Here is a 16,363-nt window from a genome sequence, read left to right on the forward strand (position 1 = left end):
GGTTTTTCCCCCTCCCCCCCCCCTTTTCCTAAGGCGCTAAGCCGCTTATCAGCTGATCTGCTGATAAGCCGCTTAACAGCTGATCGCTAAAAGCCGCTAAACCGCTAATAGCACTAATCCGCTAAGCTGTCAATGGGCTTGCTTCGCAAGACGAAAAAACCACTATACGAAGAGCCTCATGGAACGGATTAATTTCGTCTTGCGAGGCACCACTGTATATACAAATAAACAGCCATGTAAAATATGTAATAACGAGGAGTTTCTTCTTGCTAAATTGTGCCATTCACTACTCTTTAAGAGATACTACTGACAAAAACTCAGCCACCTTTGCAGTTACTTCCGGGTTAATGTCAGCCTCAAGGAACAAAGTCATATCCATCAGTGAGGCACTGCCCAGGACTCCAAATGCCTCTCTGAGCACCTTTTGGTGGAAGGTTGGGCTAATTTTAATAAATAAGAATAAGAATATTTTTTTTAAAAAAATGATAATAACCCTACAATCGGTTGGGGGGGAGGCATTTTCCTACCGCCATGTAAACACTGGGAAGTTGTGATCTCTAAAATGAGTTTGAAAGACTTATGTGTCACTTGCAGCAGAGGGAGAATCTGGAAAGTATCATGTTAAGTGGATCCACTGTACACATAAAAACCGTGTTCAGACAACCCACCTCATGCATTCAGTGTGACGGAGGAGTTGTGCCTGCTATCCATACACCCTTGACAGTGTGGTACATTCAGTGTTAGTCTGAAAAGGGAGTTCAGTAAGTGTGTGCAGAGGTTCTTCACAATTTCAGCACTGCTTAAATGTCAATCACATATGCGGAGATGCATCTCATCTTCCCTTAAAAAGAAAAAACTGGTTGGGAAGGTTGACAGTATTTGATGTTTACCCCACTTGCTTAATTCCAGGTGGACTACAAGGCAGATGAGTGGCTTATGAAGAATATGGACCCTTTGAATGACAACGTGGCTACGCTTCTACACCAGTCTTCAGACAAATTTGTGGCAGAGCTTTGGAAGGATGGTAAGAATCTGCTCCTAATCTATATAAGATGAGCTGGTAAATCCTGGTGGGTGAGTTGGGACCTTCTCTGCAAAGCTTACACATGAATCCTTCATGGGTTGGTGCAATTCCTCTGAGACTCCTGCCAGCAGTGGCAGCAGGAGGGTTTAAAGTGCTGCTGCAGTATCAATTAATTTACTTGCACATGTGTCATTATGGGCTGATTGCACTTCCATACATCAATCTACTTAGCTGCAAGTGTGTTTTGAGTAGACTCTTTTCATAGTCATTTAGGATAGTTTGAAAGTCTCTGTTGTGACTAAACGACTCTCAACCTTTTATGACAGCTAAAAGTACTGAAGCTCCTGTTTTAGTTATCAGCAATGGGTACACTTGTAAAACAGGACAGTAAACTAAGAATTTTGAATAATCAAAGTTTAAATAGCTCTTAAATATTGTATCATAATAGTATATTAAGTCTTTTTCTTGCATTGTTAATTTTCTGTTTGCCTGGTATGGCGGAACATAAGCTTCCTTAACCAAAAACACTTCTTAAAACTTGGTTGGATTGCTTGGAGTGCTTCCAAGACGGTGTTATAATTTAGTATGCTTTTAACGCCTGCTTAACTTTTAGCTTCGCATTAACTTAATTTAGGAAGAGAACTGATGGATTACACCAAAAGACACTTTTAATCCTGGATCCCTGTGTTCCATAGTGACCAAACAGATGCCTATGGGAAAGCACAAACCAGACATAAGGGCAAAAGCCTTTTATGGCTATTGCTCGCCAGTAAATGTGCCATCTACCTGTCAATCACCTGATGGCATTCCCACCTGTCAAATTTATCTTGGGGAGATAAGGATCTGCAGCACATTGGGACTTCAAAGTACCACATAGGGCTAGCAAATAGCCCTGCACGGTGCTTTGAAGCCCCACAGAGGTTTGGACTTCCCAACTATTGACTGTTATCAGACTCCCAAAGTCGGCTTTCTGCAATGATAGATTGTTCAATCAGTCTAGCAAGTTTGGAGATACTGCATATCACCTGATTGGTGGGAACTCTGTACAGTGGTGCCTTGCAAGACGAAATTAATCCGTTCTGCGAGTCTCTTCGTCTTGCGGTTTTTTCGTCTTGCGAAGCACGGCTATTAGCGGCTTAGCGGCTATTAACGGCTTAGCGGCTATTAACGGCTTAGCGGCTTTAAGAAAAAGGAAACAAACTTGCAAGAACTCGCAAGACGTTTCGTCTTGCGAAGAAAGCCCATAGGGAAATTCGTCTTGCGAAGCACCTCAAAAAACGGAAAACTCTTTCGTCTAGCGAGTTTTTCGTCTTGCGAGGCATTCGTCTTGCGGGGCACCACTGTATATGTTCCTTGGAAAGGAAAAAAAAAGAATGCTCCATCTAAAAGCAGAGTATTGTTTTCCTTCCAAAAGTGTTTGCAAAACCCCTTGAGCAGCACTTCCCAGGCATCTGACAACCAGCTGATTCCTGGGTGCTTAGAAAGTGCTGTAGGAGGGGCATTTTCTACAGATACATAAAATATATCAAGGCGGCTGACAGCATAGAATGCAATAAAATCTAGAAACGTCTATAAAACATAATTTAAAACATCAGTAGATACTGGTTGGTTTAAAAAAGAAATGCATGTTGGGAAGGCCTGTCCAGAAAATACAGCTTTTAAGGGGTTTCTCAAAGAAGGGGAGGGCTGGTCCCTGCTAAACCCCTACAGGCCTGTAATGAAGTACCAAACCTAAGGCCTATGAGGAACCACCAGGATCTCGGGGAGTGAGGTGGTGTATAAGGGACCAGATGGTCATTGAGGTACTTCGGGCCCAAGTTGATTTTGGCTTTGTGAGCTAACACAAGAACATTGAACCTAGTCTACTAGCAAAAGTAGCAACAAATCAAGATGGTCAGCTTTCCTTATGTAGGGGACATGCCCCTGGTAAATTTGGTTGCCATTGTTCTGCATCATCTTTAGGTCTACAAACAGCCTTTTAAAGATATAGTTACCAGCTGCACTATACAAGTGTGGCCCATCATAGATTTATACAAAGGTGCAATATTAGCAGTTTATTTCCTCGCTAAGGTCAATTTTAGTGAAGCAAAGTAAACATGCTGAAGACCGAAGAAATGCTTTTGAGGTCCTATGGAGCCAGGTTTCAAGAATGTTTAATGACTATGATATATGCCCATCTGGGAATATTGTAAATCCTTGGAGCAGGGACCATGTGTGGATTGTGAGAAGGGGGCGTTTCCATGTCTGTCATAAGTTTAGTTGTAAAGTTAGTAGAAGGTGTGCCTGTGGGCTTATTGCTTAACAGTCCATACGTAGTTTCTCTCAGTGCTTTTTTCTGGGGGTACACAGGGGTACGCATACCCCTAAACATTTTGTGAATCTAAGTTTAGCCTCATTGAGGGACAGTATTTCAATATGAGTAGGAAAATGAGAGTACCCCTAAACATTTTTTAAGGAAAAAAGCACTGGTTTCTCTATTAAAGAGGCTGCAAACCAGCCCCAAAGTATGCATGAACACAATTGTTCCATTTCAGAACATTATTTCAGTAAACAGTTCCTTGTTGTGAAAGATGGAATCACTGTTTCCTTGTAAATCTATAGTCTGACACCTGCCTTTATGTTCACTGTTTGGACCCTGAAATCAACACACTCTTCTGAAGATCCATCATTACACCATAGTGACCTGTTATGCACTTTGTTAAAGCTTGCTTGCAATTCAAAATTGTCTTCTCTTTACTAACTAGACTGTCTTGTGTATCTGCTCTTTGTTCTTGCCGTTTGTGTGCCATAGAGATTCACAATTTTCAGAGAGCTTCTTTCTATGACAATGTTACTGGTCTTCCTGACACACCAGGTGAATGAATGAAAAACAAAAATAATAACATAGGCCTCCTAAAAGCAGGACTTGAATCTGTAGGAAAAACATTTTTTTGCTTGTTAGGCAAGCATGAACTTTCATTTCATCCTAACCTTAGCGTTACCTCCACAAGGCAAATGTTCTTGTGCACATACCTATTTAGTTGCTGCTGCATACATAGAGTCTCATTTTATGTACTGCACTTCTAGAAGCTTTGCAAGTGAGTAGCTGCATTTTGAAACACAGGCTTGCTTCTCCAACATACCCTGATGACTTTGGGTATTTGAAATTAGGAGTCTCGGTACTCTGGTTCGGTATGATTTGTACTTGTTAATGTCTGTATACAATTTTTTTTAAATTGCAGTCAAAGCAAGTTTTCTTTATACAACTTGCTGTGCTGGCATTAAATGGCATGTTGAATGTTTATTATTTCAGAAGCTGCTCAGAATTAGTATCATTGCTATTAAATGCCTATATTTTGAATGATAGCTTATGAGGGAAGTCTGTCAGTACTTGGGCCAAGTAAACAAATTCTGCCAGGGGTATATGCTGCCCATTAATCTGCAGGAGCACTTCTAAACTTGAAGCAAATCTCAGTTAGGCTGCGCTCCTAAGCAGAGTTACAAGGAACTAAGCCCAGCTGATCACAGTGGAATTTACTTCTGAGTAAACCTATAAGATTACCCCATTAGCAAAACTGTATGTATTTTGATAGACTTTAAAGCTGCTCTTTAGTCTGCTTTGTTTTTCACTAAAAGTATTTTATAGAGCCTGCTTTGGCATTTTATTAGATTTTTACTGCCACCATTCCAAATGTTATGTGTCTGATCGTGCTTTTGTTGTAAGCTAAAATACATAAGCAGGGAATTTATGTATCTCCATGGGTGTATCTAAGTTAATCATATTGATGTAGTTTCAAAATGAAGCATGTTGCTTTTTCCTGAGTGAATCTGCTCTCGTGCACTGCTTCCTTGATCGCTAGAGGGGACTGATTTCTACTCCTGATAGAAAAAAAAATGTATTTTGTGAAATATATGATTGTGCAAATACTTAAGAATATGGCCCATATTCACTTAAACTTGGGGGATTGGTTACAGTTTGGCTCTTCCTTCATTGGAGGATGCAGCATGCATTGCTCTCTCATTAGTAAATACTGTGATGTAATTTTATGCATACTTAATTGAAGTAGACATGGCAGTGGTTTTAGCTGCAGGATAGATTCTTGAACTTCAAAGTACTATAAAGTGCCACTCGGTCGGTACAAGCAGCATGGCCAGGTTGTCTAAATTTTTACTTGTCTAGGGACACAGTGGAAAGGACTCCCTGAACCTAGTATGAATTTCAACATTTAAGGCTGAGGCCTGTTGGTCTAACTGGGAAGAAGATGTTAGATTACTGGTGCAATGACTAGGTTAATTAGCAAGATCTTAGGTTGAAGATTTTAATGTGTTGTTTCCTAGGAATACCCAGTACTGTGGCTGTCCTGAGATTTGTTTATTTACATTTCTCTTTTGCTAACTGACCAAAAAATAACATCTCCACCCACCGTCCTCCTGGTCCAAATGTGTGCTTGGTTCTTAATGCCTTTAGAGTTTGGTTTATTTATATAATCCATAGAGGAAAACAATATAGAAAATACTTTCCCTTCCGTTCCTCAAAAAAAGTAAAGAGCTTTACAGAAGCTTTATCATTGTCACATACACAGTGGATATCTCAGGTGTACTGATATATTTACTATGACATACCCACAGAATTGCACTTCATACGATGTGGTAAAGGGAATGTCAGTGGTGAAACAAAATAGCCTAATTATTCTCTCCCCCCCCCCCCATTTTCTATGGGAATATTATTCCATGTTTTCTTCAAGTTAAGCAGAAGTTGTTGGCAGGCTGATCATGGTTTGTTCCTAGTGAAGTTTGATACATGTCGTCATTTGCATTTTTTGGCTCTATTGTAAACCTTCCCACATATTCACTCACATTATTTGCGGCTTCTTGGTCTAAAATTCCTTTTACGTATGAAAAGGGAATGGCTTTTGGTGCATAAAGCCGTGACTTGTGCTTTGTAGTGCATAATGGCAAAAGCTACAATGTTCTGCCTGGTGTGTTGCTTTCAATCCTGCTGCTTCCATATGTACGTAGATTGCTTTGCCATAGTAGGCAGCACCTTCCACCGTTTGTCGCGCAGAGCATTTGTCGAACATTTTATCTGTCGTGCACTGCTCTGTTTCCCGAATCCGCTTAATTCGGTGTTCTTGTTGCCTGCAGTGGACCGCATTGTGGGTCTGGATCAAGTCACTGGGATAACAGAGACGGCGTTTGGCTCGACTTACAAGACCAAGAAGGGCATGTTCCGTACCGTGGGGCAGCTATACAAGGAGTCCCTCACCAAACTGATGGCCACGCTGCGAAATACTAACCCAAATTTTGTCCGCTGCATCATTCCAAACCATGAAAAGAGGGTATGTGTTCATTTCAAACGTTAAAAGATGCTTCTGATTTTCCCTTCCCAGTCACTAATACTTGTTAGGAGCGACCTACTCTCAAGTAGGACCCTGGTAGAGACACATGCCCAACTGGCATGTTCTCTCCCTCCTGGTCAATCGTTGGGGAGCTTCAAAAGCTTTCCCCAACCTGAACATCACAGGGATCCGCAGAGTATTCACAGTTTGCATAACAGAACTCAGTAGCTCAGCATTTTGGCTAATCTACATTTATTTACATATAATAGACTCGGAGCATTCTAACTTAGCTCCATCCTCTTTCTCATCAGACAACAGAGAGAGAGAACAAAGGATAATAGTCCCACTTCACGGAACACAGTAACACAAAACATCTTGTCTCCGTCACTTCCCACACTGTGGAATGAAAACATACACCATCATGTGATAGACAACAATCCCATGACTGCAGACACGGGGAATGAATCTCCAGCAATACTATTGACATTTGATGTATTTGTTGACATGATAGGGTTTGGATTTCATGTTTTGCACAAGTATTCAGAACCCCACTTCATCCTTGTGAGTGGTTAGTTTCTTTAACTAGGTAAGGCTAAAAGCCAGAAGGATGATTACAAGGAGCTGCTAGTACTGTCCTGTAACAGAGCTTCTCCTCTGCCTTTAGGCTGGAAAGCTGGATCCGCACCTCGTTCTAGATCAGCTTCGCTGCAACGGTGTCTTGGAAGGAATAAGGATTTGTCGGCAAGGATTTCCAAACAGGATAGTGTTCCAAGAATTTAGACAGAGGTACTATAATAACTAGATTTGGCTTTTACTGCAGAATGCATGTTTAGAGCTACATCATTTCAGGTGGTTAAACCCAGTCTTCCCCCTCATTATAACTTTCTGTCATTAATCAAGCGTAGCACGGGGATTAAATGAAAATTGGTGCCTGTACATTTTGATCAGAGCTTAACTAGTTGTTTTCTTATTGATTGGTAGATATGAGATCCTGACTCCTAATGCAATTCCTAAGGGATTTATGGATGGGAAGCAGGCTTGTGAACGCATGGTAAGTCATTCAGTAGCAATCTAACATTGCTAAAAACCATTATCTTCTTTGCCTTATAAATTTTGAAACAAATGGGTTTTGGATATTTGTGCAGATCAGAGCATTAGAGCTGGACCCCAACTTGTATAGAATTGGACAGAGCAAGATTTTTTTCCGAGCTGGTGTTCTGGCACACCTAGAGGAAGAAAGAGATCTGAAGATCACAGACATCATCATCTTCTTCCAGGCAGTCTGCAGAGGATACCTTGCCAGAAAGTAAGTGTTTATAGTAATTTTGGCAGGCGCTTATATTTGAAGTGCAGATTTTGTGGAAATGTTCAGTTAGCTTAATGAAAAGCACTGAATTTACAGACAGATGCATGGTTATTTCACTGCTAGAAAGCTTGAGAAGCAGTCTGATGGAATATAAATGTATTGCCAGGATAAAAAAACAAAGCATGAGTATTGCCCCCTTGCACTTGAATATGGCTTTGGAATTGCTTTGATGTGGCTGTTAAAATGCAAACATTCCCAACTGAAATGGAAAACCTTGGTTTGTGTTCAGAGCTTTTGCTAAGAAACAACAGCAGCTGAGTGCATTGAAAGTCCTGCAGAGAAATTGTGCTGCCTATTTGAAGCTGCGGCATTGGCAGTGGTGGAGAGTGTTCACAAAGGTAGGTTGTCCACAAAGGTCGGTGGTGGTGGTGGTGATGGTTAGGAATTTTCAGCAGCACAAAAGTGGCATGCCTCTTGTGTCATACTTTGCAGGTGAAGCCCCTGCTTCAAGTTACTCGCCAGGAGGAAGAACTTCAGGCTAAGGATGAGGAGCTTCTGAAGGTGAAGGAGAAACAGACAAAGGTAGAAGCAGAACTTGAGGAGATGGAAAGGAAACATCAACAGGTTTGTATACACAATCTGACCTATGCACAAAGTCGACCTTATTCTAATAGCATGTATGACTTTATTATCTACCTAGGCAAAATTAACATCTTAACTTTCTGTGGTTAGATACATCTAGCTAGTTTGTGTAGGAATAGAAAGCATATTGTGTGATCAAATAAACACGCAAGGAGTTATATCGAATACATTTTAATGACTGGCCTGGAGAAGGGGTGTGAAGCTGCACAGTGGTTCGCTTTTGAAATTGAACTCAATCTTTTCTGGATATATTCATATAATCAGAGGCAGATTTAGGGCAGTGTAACTGGTTCCCCCACAATGGGCATGGAGCTGCGAGGGGCGTTGCAACTACGACATAGGTGAGAGGCAGGGGACACTGAATTTTGGCCTTGCACAGGGAGCCACTGAAATTTGAAAGACCAAAGTATACCCCTGTATGCATACACACACCCTCCCTGTATAGTTTCTCTACGTATATGGCTACTGATGGCAAAAATAGTTGGAGGGCTGGTATAGTGAACAGGAGCCTGGGCTAGATAAAGAATATATTTGTTCCCTCTTGTTAGTTTATTCCTTCTTGGTTCCATCCTTGAGAACAACTGGAGGAATAGACAGAAGATTGCAGCAAATAGCATCACTCAAAATTCTTTCCTTCTGGTAACTGTGGTTGTCTGTGCATGCTTGATCTTTCAGTAACTTTTAGGACTGGGTGAGCTATGCACGATGCTCCCGTAACTATGAAATGGTTGTTTTTGACAATATATTGAAGGAGGATTGACAGTACTTTCCTACTGAATTTGCAGCTGTTGGAAGAGAAAAACATTCTTGCAGAGCAGTTGCAAGCAGAGACAGAACTCTTCGCTGAAGCTGAAGAGATGAGAGCCCGTCTGGCTTCTAAGAAGCAAGAGTTAGAAGAAATTCTGCACGATTTAGAATCCAGGGTGGAAGAGGAAGAAGAAAGGAACCAAGTGCTACAGAATGAAAAGAAGAAAATGCAGGCGCACATACAGGTATCTCTTGATGTGCTGATGGTAGGATGATTAGAAAATAAGTCTAAATTTTGGTACATTGACTTATCTTTGGTGAGACCACGTGAAAACTGTGGGCAAGTTATAATATAGCTGAGTTGAGCTTTCTGTTTTTTAAGGACTTAGAGGAGCAGCTCGATGAGGAAGAAGGTGCTCGGCAGAAGTTGCAGCTGGAGAAGGTAACAGCTGAAGCCAAAATAAAAAAGATGGAAGAAGAGATCTTACTGTTGGAGGACCAAAATTCCAAATTTCTTAAGGTGAGAGCAAATTGTGACACACTCCTTTAGAACTAGTGAATGTGGAAACAATAGTGCAATGCGTGAAAAGTGACTGCTGTGGGAGCCATCTTGTAATCCAGAGAGTAATTGGCATCTGTTTGTTGCTGGATTTAGGACCTTCCCTGCCCCCCCCCCCCGCAATAGAGCAAACTCTTGTCATGTGTTGTGTTGCTATCATGCAGTGATGTCATAAGTCATGCAAAAAGGGTGGGCTTTGCTGTTCATTCTGTGAAAGATAGCTTTGATTTAATGGTCATCTTCTAGAGTAGCATTCTTCAGCCTTTCCAAGCCCAGGTCCCACCTTCAATCCCAGCCTGCATTTGGGGACCTGTTTCTATTTGCATGGCGGTAGTGCTATTCACTGTGACCTGAACATGCATGAGGGTAGTTAGTCACTGGTTTCTACACTTCCTGTTTCAGGTGCCTCCTAGATTCCATTCTCCCATCTCAAAATCACCATGAGCATTTTGGTCAGGAGGGTGACAGCACGTCTCTTCAAGTACTAAATTGCCCCTGACCCAGTATCTCCACCCACAACGGTTCTGTGGAGAAGTCTGCCCGTTTTGAGAATTGTAGCTTGTTGAACTTTATGATGTCCAGAGCAACCCCACGTCTAGTACACCCTTCCTTGTCCTTGGAGTTTGCGTCCACTGCCCCCCAATGGTGCTCTCTCAGTCCACCATTCCAGCTGGCCCATCCTGGCTCAGAAACTCAGTGTAAACCCCTGTACACAGCATCCTTCTCCAAATACATTTGGCATGTGTTTACCCTAGGGAGCTCTCACTCTACTACTTCTCCCCTATTTGAACCATTAAAAACATTTCCCCCTCATCCCTGGGGAATGATATGTCCTGAACCAGATGATTTCTGTTGTGCCCTCTACTAAATATATCTGGATGAGCCCCATGTTTTAATTATGTGGAAGTAATTAAGTAACAAGGCTTCTTTTCAGCTTGCCCTGCACATTTTGCTTTAAAATCTTAGGAGGTTCAGTAAAATATGGAGGGGCAATGGAATTGTCCTGTCCTGTCGTATCGTTCATGCAGCCTCAAGCTGTATCTGCAGGACCCATGTCTATTGCTCTGAGCCCATATATGTACTACCTAACAGTTGCTTTCTTTTTCTCAATTAGGAAAAGAAATTAATGGAGGATAGAATTGCAGAGTGTACTTCACAGCTGGCTGAAGAAGAAGAAAAGGCCAAAAACTTAGCTAAACTCAAGAACAAGCAGGAAATGATGATCACAGATCTGGAAGGTTAGCAATTTCAAGATTTGCCATATGAAGGGACTCTCAGTAAAAGTCAAAAGTATGCTAACAATGAACGAAAAACAAGCTTATCACTGCCTTTACGTGTATCATTTTCTGGGACCAGAGGTACAATAATAGTCTTCCACAGTGTCAGTTTGGCAGCTATTAGGATTGGGCATTTGGTCAGAAAATATTTGTTTGATCAAGTATTTTTAAAGCACTAACTGTTGGAGCAATGATATTTTAATCAACTGGCTTGTTACTAAATAAAATCAGTGAATTTACAAGTTGACCTATGGTCTGCCTGCTCCCATGTACATGTTTACAATCACAACCACCACCCAAATACAATAAAACTCAGTATAAAATAAACAAATCAACAAAATCCTACACAAACCATGAAACAGCCTTCAGAAACCAGCTTCAACACATTTTGTAATGCCTAGGCAGATAAAAAGGTCTTCACCTGGGGTTTAAAAGAAACAGGTCTGGTGCCAGGCAGGTTTCCATGGGGAGGGCATTTAATATACAAAGGGCCCCAACCAAGAAAACAGGCAAATGTCAAACAGGGAAGGCAAACTTCATATGGCAGAGGAACTCTCAGGACGGCTTCTTTCTTAAAAAATAAATAAATAAAAAATATAGTGAAACGAGAACAAGAATTACAAACTGAATATTCCCCCCTCCTTTTCCAGAACTCAAAGGCATAGTTCAGATAAAAATCATAGTTCATGCAAGCACTGAAGTGGAAAGAGGCTGAAAAGTTGCTAATATCAATATGAAAGAGAACACTAATACATACATACATTGTGGAATGCAGCAGGTGCAGTTTGTCCTGTAGAGTTGTTGTTCATGTGCTGAATGAATGGCCACCAGTCTGCTATGAAAGTCTCCCTGCTTCCCCCTCCCCACTATCCGTATTTAGTTTCTGGGTCAGTTTTTCAGAAAGTGCTATGTCACAAATTATGTCATACCATTTTTGTTCCTTTAAGGGGGAAGGGCTTCTGATGACAAACAACTCCTGATGACAAACACATTTTCATCTGCTTTACATTTTTAAAGTATTTTTTTTAAAGCAACTGTTGAACACAAGTTGGTTTTTAAAGACAAGTGTGCTGAATTGAAAGCAGGCTAGTTCTTTGGTTACCTGTTTCCCCTGCTTTTTATTTCTATCTGAATTGGTATGTCAGCAGTATGCTCCTGACTACTGCAGGGTGAAGGGGCAAGCAGTCTTCATTCTCTGTTACTGCTGATACATAACTAAATGGAAAAGCTAAGCTGCAACCTATCCAGTCTCATATTCCCCTTCAGTATTTGATCAAATAGGAGGTCAGTGAACAACATTTGACCGGTCAGTGGACCAACATGCTAATCCCAGCTGTAACAAATAAGTTAATGAATTAATCAGGGTAAATACAGATTTTCAAATATTTGGACTTGCATATCTTGGTATCTGAGTATTTCATTATTTCATTATTACGAATGTCAGCACAAAGAAAACTATTTAGGTTAGCAGTTTGCTTTCAGCATTGCAAATGCAAAAAAAAAAAAAAATGTGTTCAAATGTTCATTTGTGTTTTCTTAATAGCTATTCTGGCCGTTGGGCACATTCTTAATCTGACTTTTGTCTATGTTAAGTGGATTTTTTTTAAAAAAAAAAAAGAAAGCAGCATGTCCTTCATTACTGGAAAATATTGAATCTTATTCATAGGAATTGGGTGTTGCTGTGTTGGCCCTATGGAACGACAAAAGAGGAGAATGTCTTTGTTTTGTACCAACTTCTGCATTCCTAGATTGTTATATGTTAGTGCAAATATCTAGGCACCTGGCATCACCAAAGCAAATTCACTCCTATGTACAGTATACTGTTACTACCAGAGCCAAACCAACAAGAACAGGATCCCTTCTCTCACTGGGGCATTCCAGTCTTCATACCCCCCCCCCTTCCTTACTCCAAGTTGCCTTCCAAATCTCACTGACCTCTCTCTCTCTCTCTGCAATTTTTTTAACATCACTGTTTATGCTGCACATTAGAATACTTTCTGGAAGTTCTTAGCATTTATTTTTGCTATCTCAACTTGCTTCAAAATAGAGTTATTTTTCTTTATCCCAATGTTCTGTTTATAAAAATTCCCCCTTCTGCTCTTGGCATTCGCTGATGGATTATGTTTTGAGAAGAAATACCATGAAATATTTGCAGTGTTACATTTGCAATATCAACAGTATACGCAACCCCCTTCTTGGATTTAGATGTGCAATAATTTTTGGCTGTAAAACGCATACATCATAGAATTCTGACTTTCCATACACATTTACTTATTTTTGTGTCCTAATTTGGGAATAGTTTCTGCCTACAGTGCTGTGGCCACCTGACTTGATTCTGAAAGTATTACAGTTCTGACATTTAGCTAGATAGGCTGAAATTGAATAATAAGGATTGAAACTGACATCTGCCATATTTTTGAAGTTCATATTGCAATTTCTTAAGCTAGTCATAGCCTTTCCTTACACTTAGTAACCTGATACTGGAAGAAAGCATAAAGGTGTCACCATATACCACTTCATTGGCAGTCCAAAATGGAAGAGAATGCATTTTTACAGTTTCCCAAAGTGTCTTCCTTATTGTTTTTCTCCTCTGAGGCAGCAGAAGTCCTATAGTTAGCCTCCCAAGATCCTGGCTTAACTTAAGAGATGGATCTCTCCCAGTTCCTATTTCTTCCCTTTGCTTGGGAAGTAGACTTCCCATGAGATCTTTAGTTGAGGACCAGAAGCTTATCTTAATGCACTGAAGGTTTTCTTATGCCTCTACCAGCAACAGTCAACAGGCAGGAGTTGTTAGTCATCTTTTTGAGACTGAGTGAGGAGATTCTATCCCCAACACAATCTCACCCAACAGGAAATTGGCACGTTTCCCACCTCAGCCTCTTCTGTGACCATCAGCCGTTGACTACATATTTCAGACAAGCTCCTCGGGAGACTTACTTTTCAGTAGTGCTTTAAATAACCAACAGACATACTAAAGAGGTTCCAAATACTTTTCAGTTTTCTACAGGATTTCTACAACCAGTAATTGTATAGTACGTCTGGATACTCCAAAGATTCTTCAGTGGCTTCTAGCCAGATTTCTACAGTCAACTTCTTACTAGCAAATATTTCCTTTTATTTGGTACAGATGGAAACTTGTCTGCTGTGCTTTCCAGAAGTTAGAGCTAGCTGCCTGCAAGAGTCTCTTTTATAGTCTCCAGAGAGCAAAGGAAAGCGCAGAGAACCCTTTTATGCACAAGCTATGCAATCATGTTTCAGAGTAGAAACTTTCTATAAACCAAATATTCCTTAATGAAATGCAGAATGCATCAGACTCAAAATGCATCAGGTTGTCATTTAAGATCCTTCTATTCCCTGCGAAGTTATTGCCTCAGCCAAGTGCTCTTTTTCTTGTCTGCACAAATGCAGGTGCACACGTAGGCTTAACTACCTTAGAAGTTACTGTGGAATAAATTGATGTTTTTCTGGAGCTTTTGGACAAGAGGGTTCTAATCATGGTCTCCCAGGGCTGGTCAAGTTCTGTTTCTTAGCTGGTGAACCTCTGCTCTTGTCAGAGAACAATCAGGCTTCCTTACTAAACACCTTGATTTGTACTTTCATCAAGTCGTGATTTTGGTAATAGTTTGAGGATTTTGTGGGGAGAAGTTCCTTTCCTTAAGAAGTCTGCCTCCCAGGTTCTAGAGGTAGGCAGCCCAGGATATCTTGGTCCCTGGCACAGAAAAGTCAAATGGCAGTCCATCATTGTGATAAAAACATCAATAGTCATTATTACATAAGTGACATACAGAGTTGTTCTAGTCCCAATTTTGTTGCCTTGGAAGATAGCAGAAATTAATCAGATAAGAAATGAAACATCACTGTTCCTCTCTAGGGTTCATTTATGTTCTTACAACACTGATTTTAAACCCAGACTGCATCGTTCTTCATGTTGGAAGTGTTCAAACAGAATGCTATTTGAAACATGATAATTTCCAGGAGCTCTGTCCTGTGGTAGTGATCTGTAAACTAGATTCTCTAAATGTGTGCACTGAATTCTGGCATTTTCACTTGGGATTGATGCAACTGTGCCCCTAAATCTTGAATTAGCCATTTGGTTACCTTCATTTTTAGCAAGTTCATCCTTGGCATGCTCTCACAAGATAGCGTTTGGTAGACAAAAATTCCCCACTTACCATGATTGTGTCTCCTAAAGAGCGCTTGAAAAAAGAAGAAAAGACTCGTCAAGAACTGGAAAAAGCTAAAAGGAAACTTGATGGAGAAACAACTGATCTACAGGACCAAATTGCAGAGCTGCAAGCCCAGATTGAGGAGCTAAAAATCCAGCTTGCCAAGAAAGAAGAGGAGCTGCAGGCTGCTCTTGCCAGGTAGAATATGCAAAGATAGTGCTAGGTTATTTGGTATTGTAGGGTGCTATTAAGCTATTACTACATATTTCTGCTTTGTTGGTGCTGGGGTGCCGTGTAAATTGCACACTCCACAGCCCATCCCAGTAGTGGTTAAGAGCAGTGGACTCGTAATCTGGGGAACCGGGTTCGCTTCTCTGCTCCTCCACATGCAGCTGCTGGGTGACCTTGGGCTAGTCACACTTCTTTGAAGTCTCTCAGCCCCACTCACCTCACAGAGTTTCTTATGGGGGAGGAAGGTAAGGAGAATATTAGCCGCTTTGAGACTCCTTCGGGTAGTGATAAGGCGGGATATCCAAACTCTTCTTCTATCACATGTGTTTTTTTCTGAGCATCACCAATTTCCTTTCATGACAAGGAAAAAATAAAATAAAAATCAGGAGCAGCAGTGGGCCTCTGCAGATGTCAAGGAGTGTGTGTTGTCTGTGGTGTCATGGCATCTGCAAGGACTCAAAATCTAGTCACTGTTGCTATCAACGCCATTTGATTTCCACCACTTATTAGATCTCCATCTGCGACTAGGTAGACAGAATCCAGTACACTGCCAAATTGCTCTTCACTGATAAGTTTTCTTGTGGGAGTCTAGAACTCTTACTTGCACTCCCAACATTTGAATAGGCTTTTTGCAAAGCCCGGACCCCGAGCTTCATTCTTATTCTAGAAATTGTGTTGTGTTTCCAGAGGGGATGAGGAAGCCGTGCAGAAGAACAATGCGCTGAAATTAATACGAGAACTTCAGGCTCAAATTGCAGAACTGCAGGAGGACCTTGAATCAGAAAAGGCTTCACGAAACAAGGCCGAAAAGCAGAAGAGAGATCTAAGTGAGGAGCTGGAGGCACTGAAGACCGAGCTGGAAGATACCTTGGATACCACAGCAGCTCAACAAGAGCTCAGGTTAGCAGAAGACTAGATACATAACAAGGAATGTGTTCATAATGCTTTGATTCCTCATAAAGAACAAGCCCTACTCTGGTAAATCTGAAGTGCTGGCTACAACTCTCTGGGAGATGTAACGAGGGCAGAGCATAGTTGAAACTTTTGTTGAATCAAAGCAACTTTAATGACTTACATCTGTGTAAAAATTCTC

General features: G+C 41.0%; 1 protein-coding gene across 3 annotated transcripts in view; it reads left to right on the forward strand.

Moving 5' to 3' along the window:
* Positions 1-16,363, forward strand: part of MYH10 (myosin heavy chain 10) — a 73,919-nt gene that overhangs the window by 42,683 nt on the left and 14,873 nt on the right. For all 3 annotated transcript variants that reach the window (XM_079965852.1, XM_079965851.1, XM_079965853.1), the window contains 12 exons: positions 910-1,024; positions 6,149-6,342; positions 7,007-7,128; positions 7,324-7,393; positions 7,488-7,648; positions 7,938-8,046; positions 8,141-8,272; positions 9,076-9,282; positions 9,420-9,557; positions 10,711-10,834; positions 15,066-15,237; positions 15,958-16,170. In XM_079965852.1, the coding sequence (XP_079821978.1) occupies positions 910-1,024; positions 6,149-6,342; positions 7,007-7,128; positions 7,324-7,393; positions 7,488-7,648; positions 7,938-8,046; positions 8,141-8,272; positions 9,076-9,282; positions 9,420-9,557; positions 10,711-10,834; positions 15,066-15,237; positions 15,958-16,170 (1,757 nt within the window). The remainder of the gene's footprint in view (positions 1-909; positions 1,025-6,148; positions 6,343-7,006; positions 7,129-7,323; positions 7,394-7,487; positions 7,649-7,937; positions 8,047-8,140; positions 8,273-9,075; positions 9,283-9,419; positions 9,558-10,710; positions 10,835-15,065; positions 15,238-15,957; positions 16,171-16,363) is intronic.

This window comes from Podarcis cretensis (assembly GCF_951804945.1).
Source record: "Podarcis cretensis genome assembly, chromosome: 2".
Classification (NCBI taxonomy): Eukaryota; Metazoa; Chordata; class Lepidosauria; order Squamata; family Lacertidae; genus Podarcis; species Podarcis cretensis.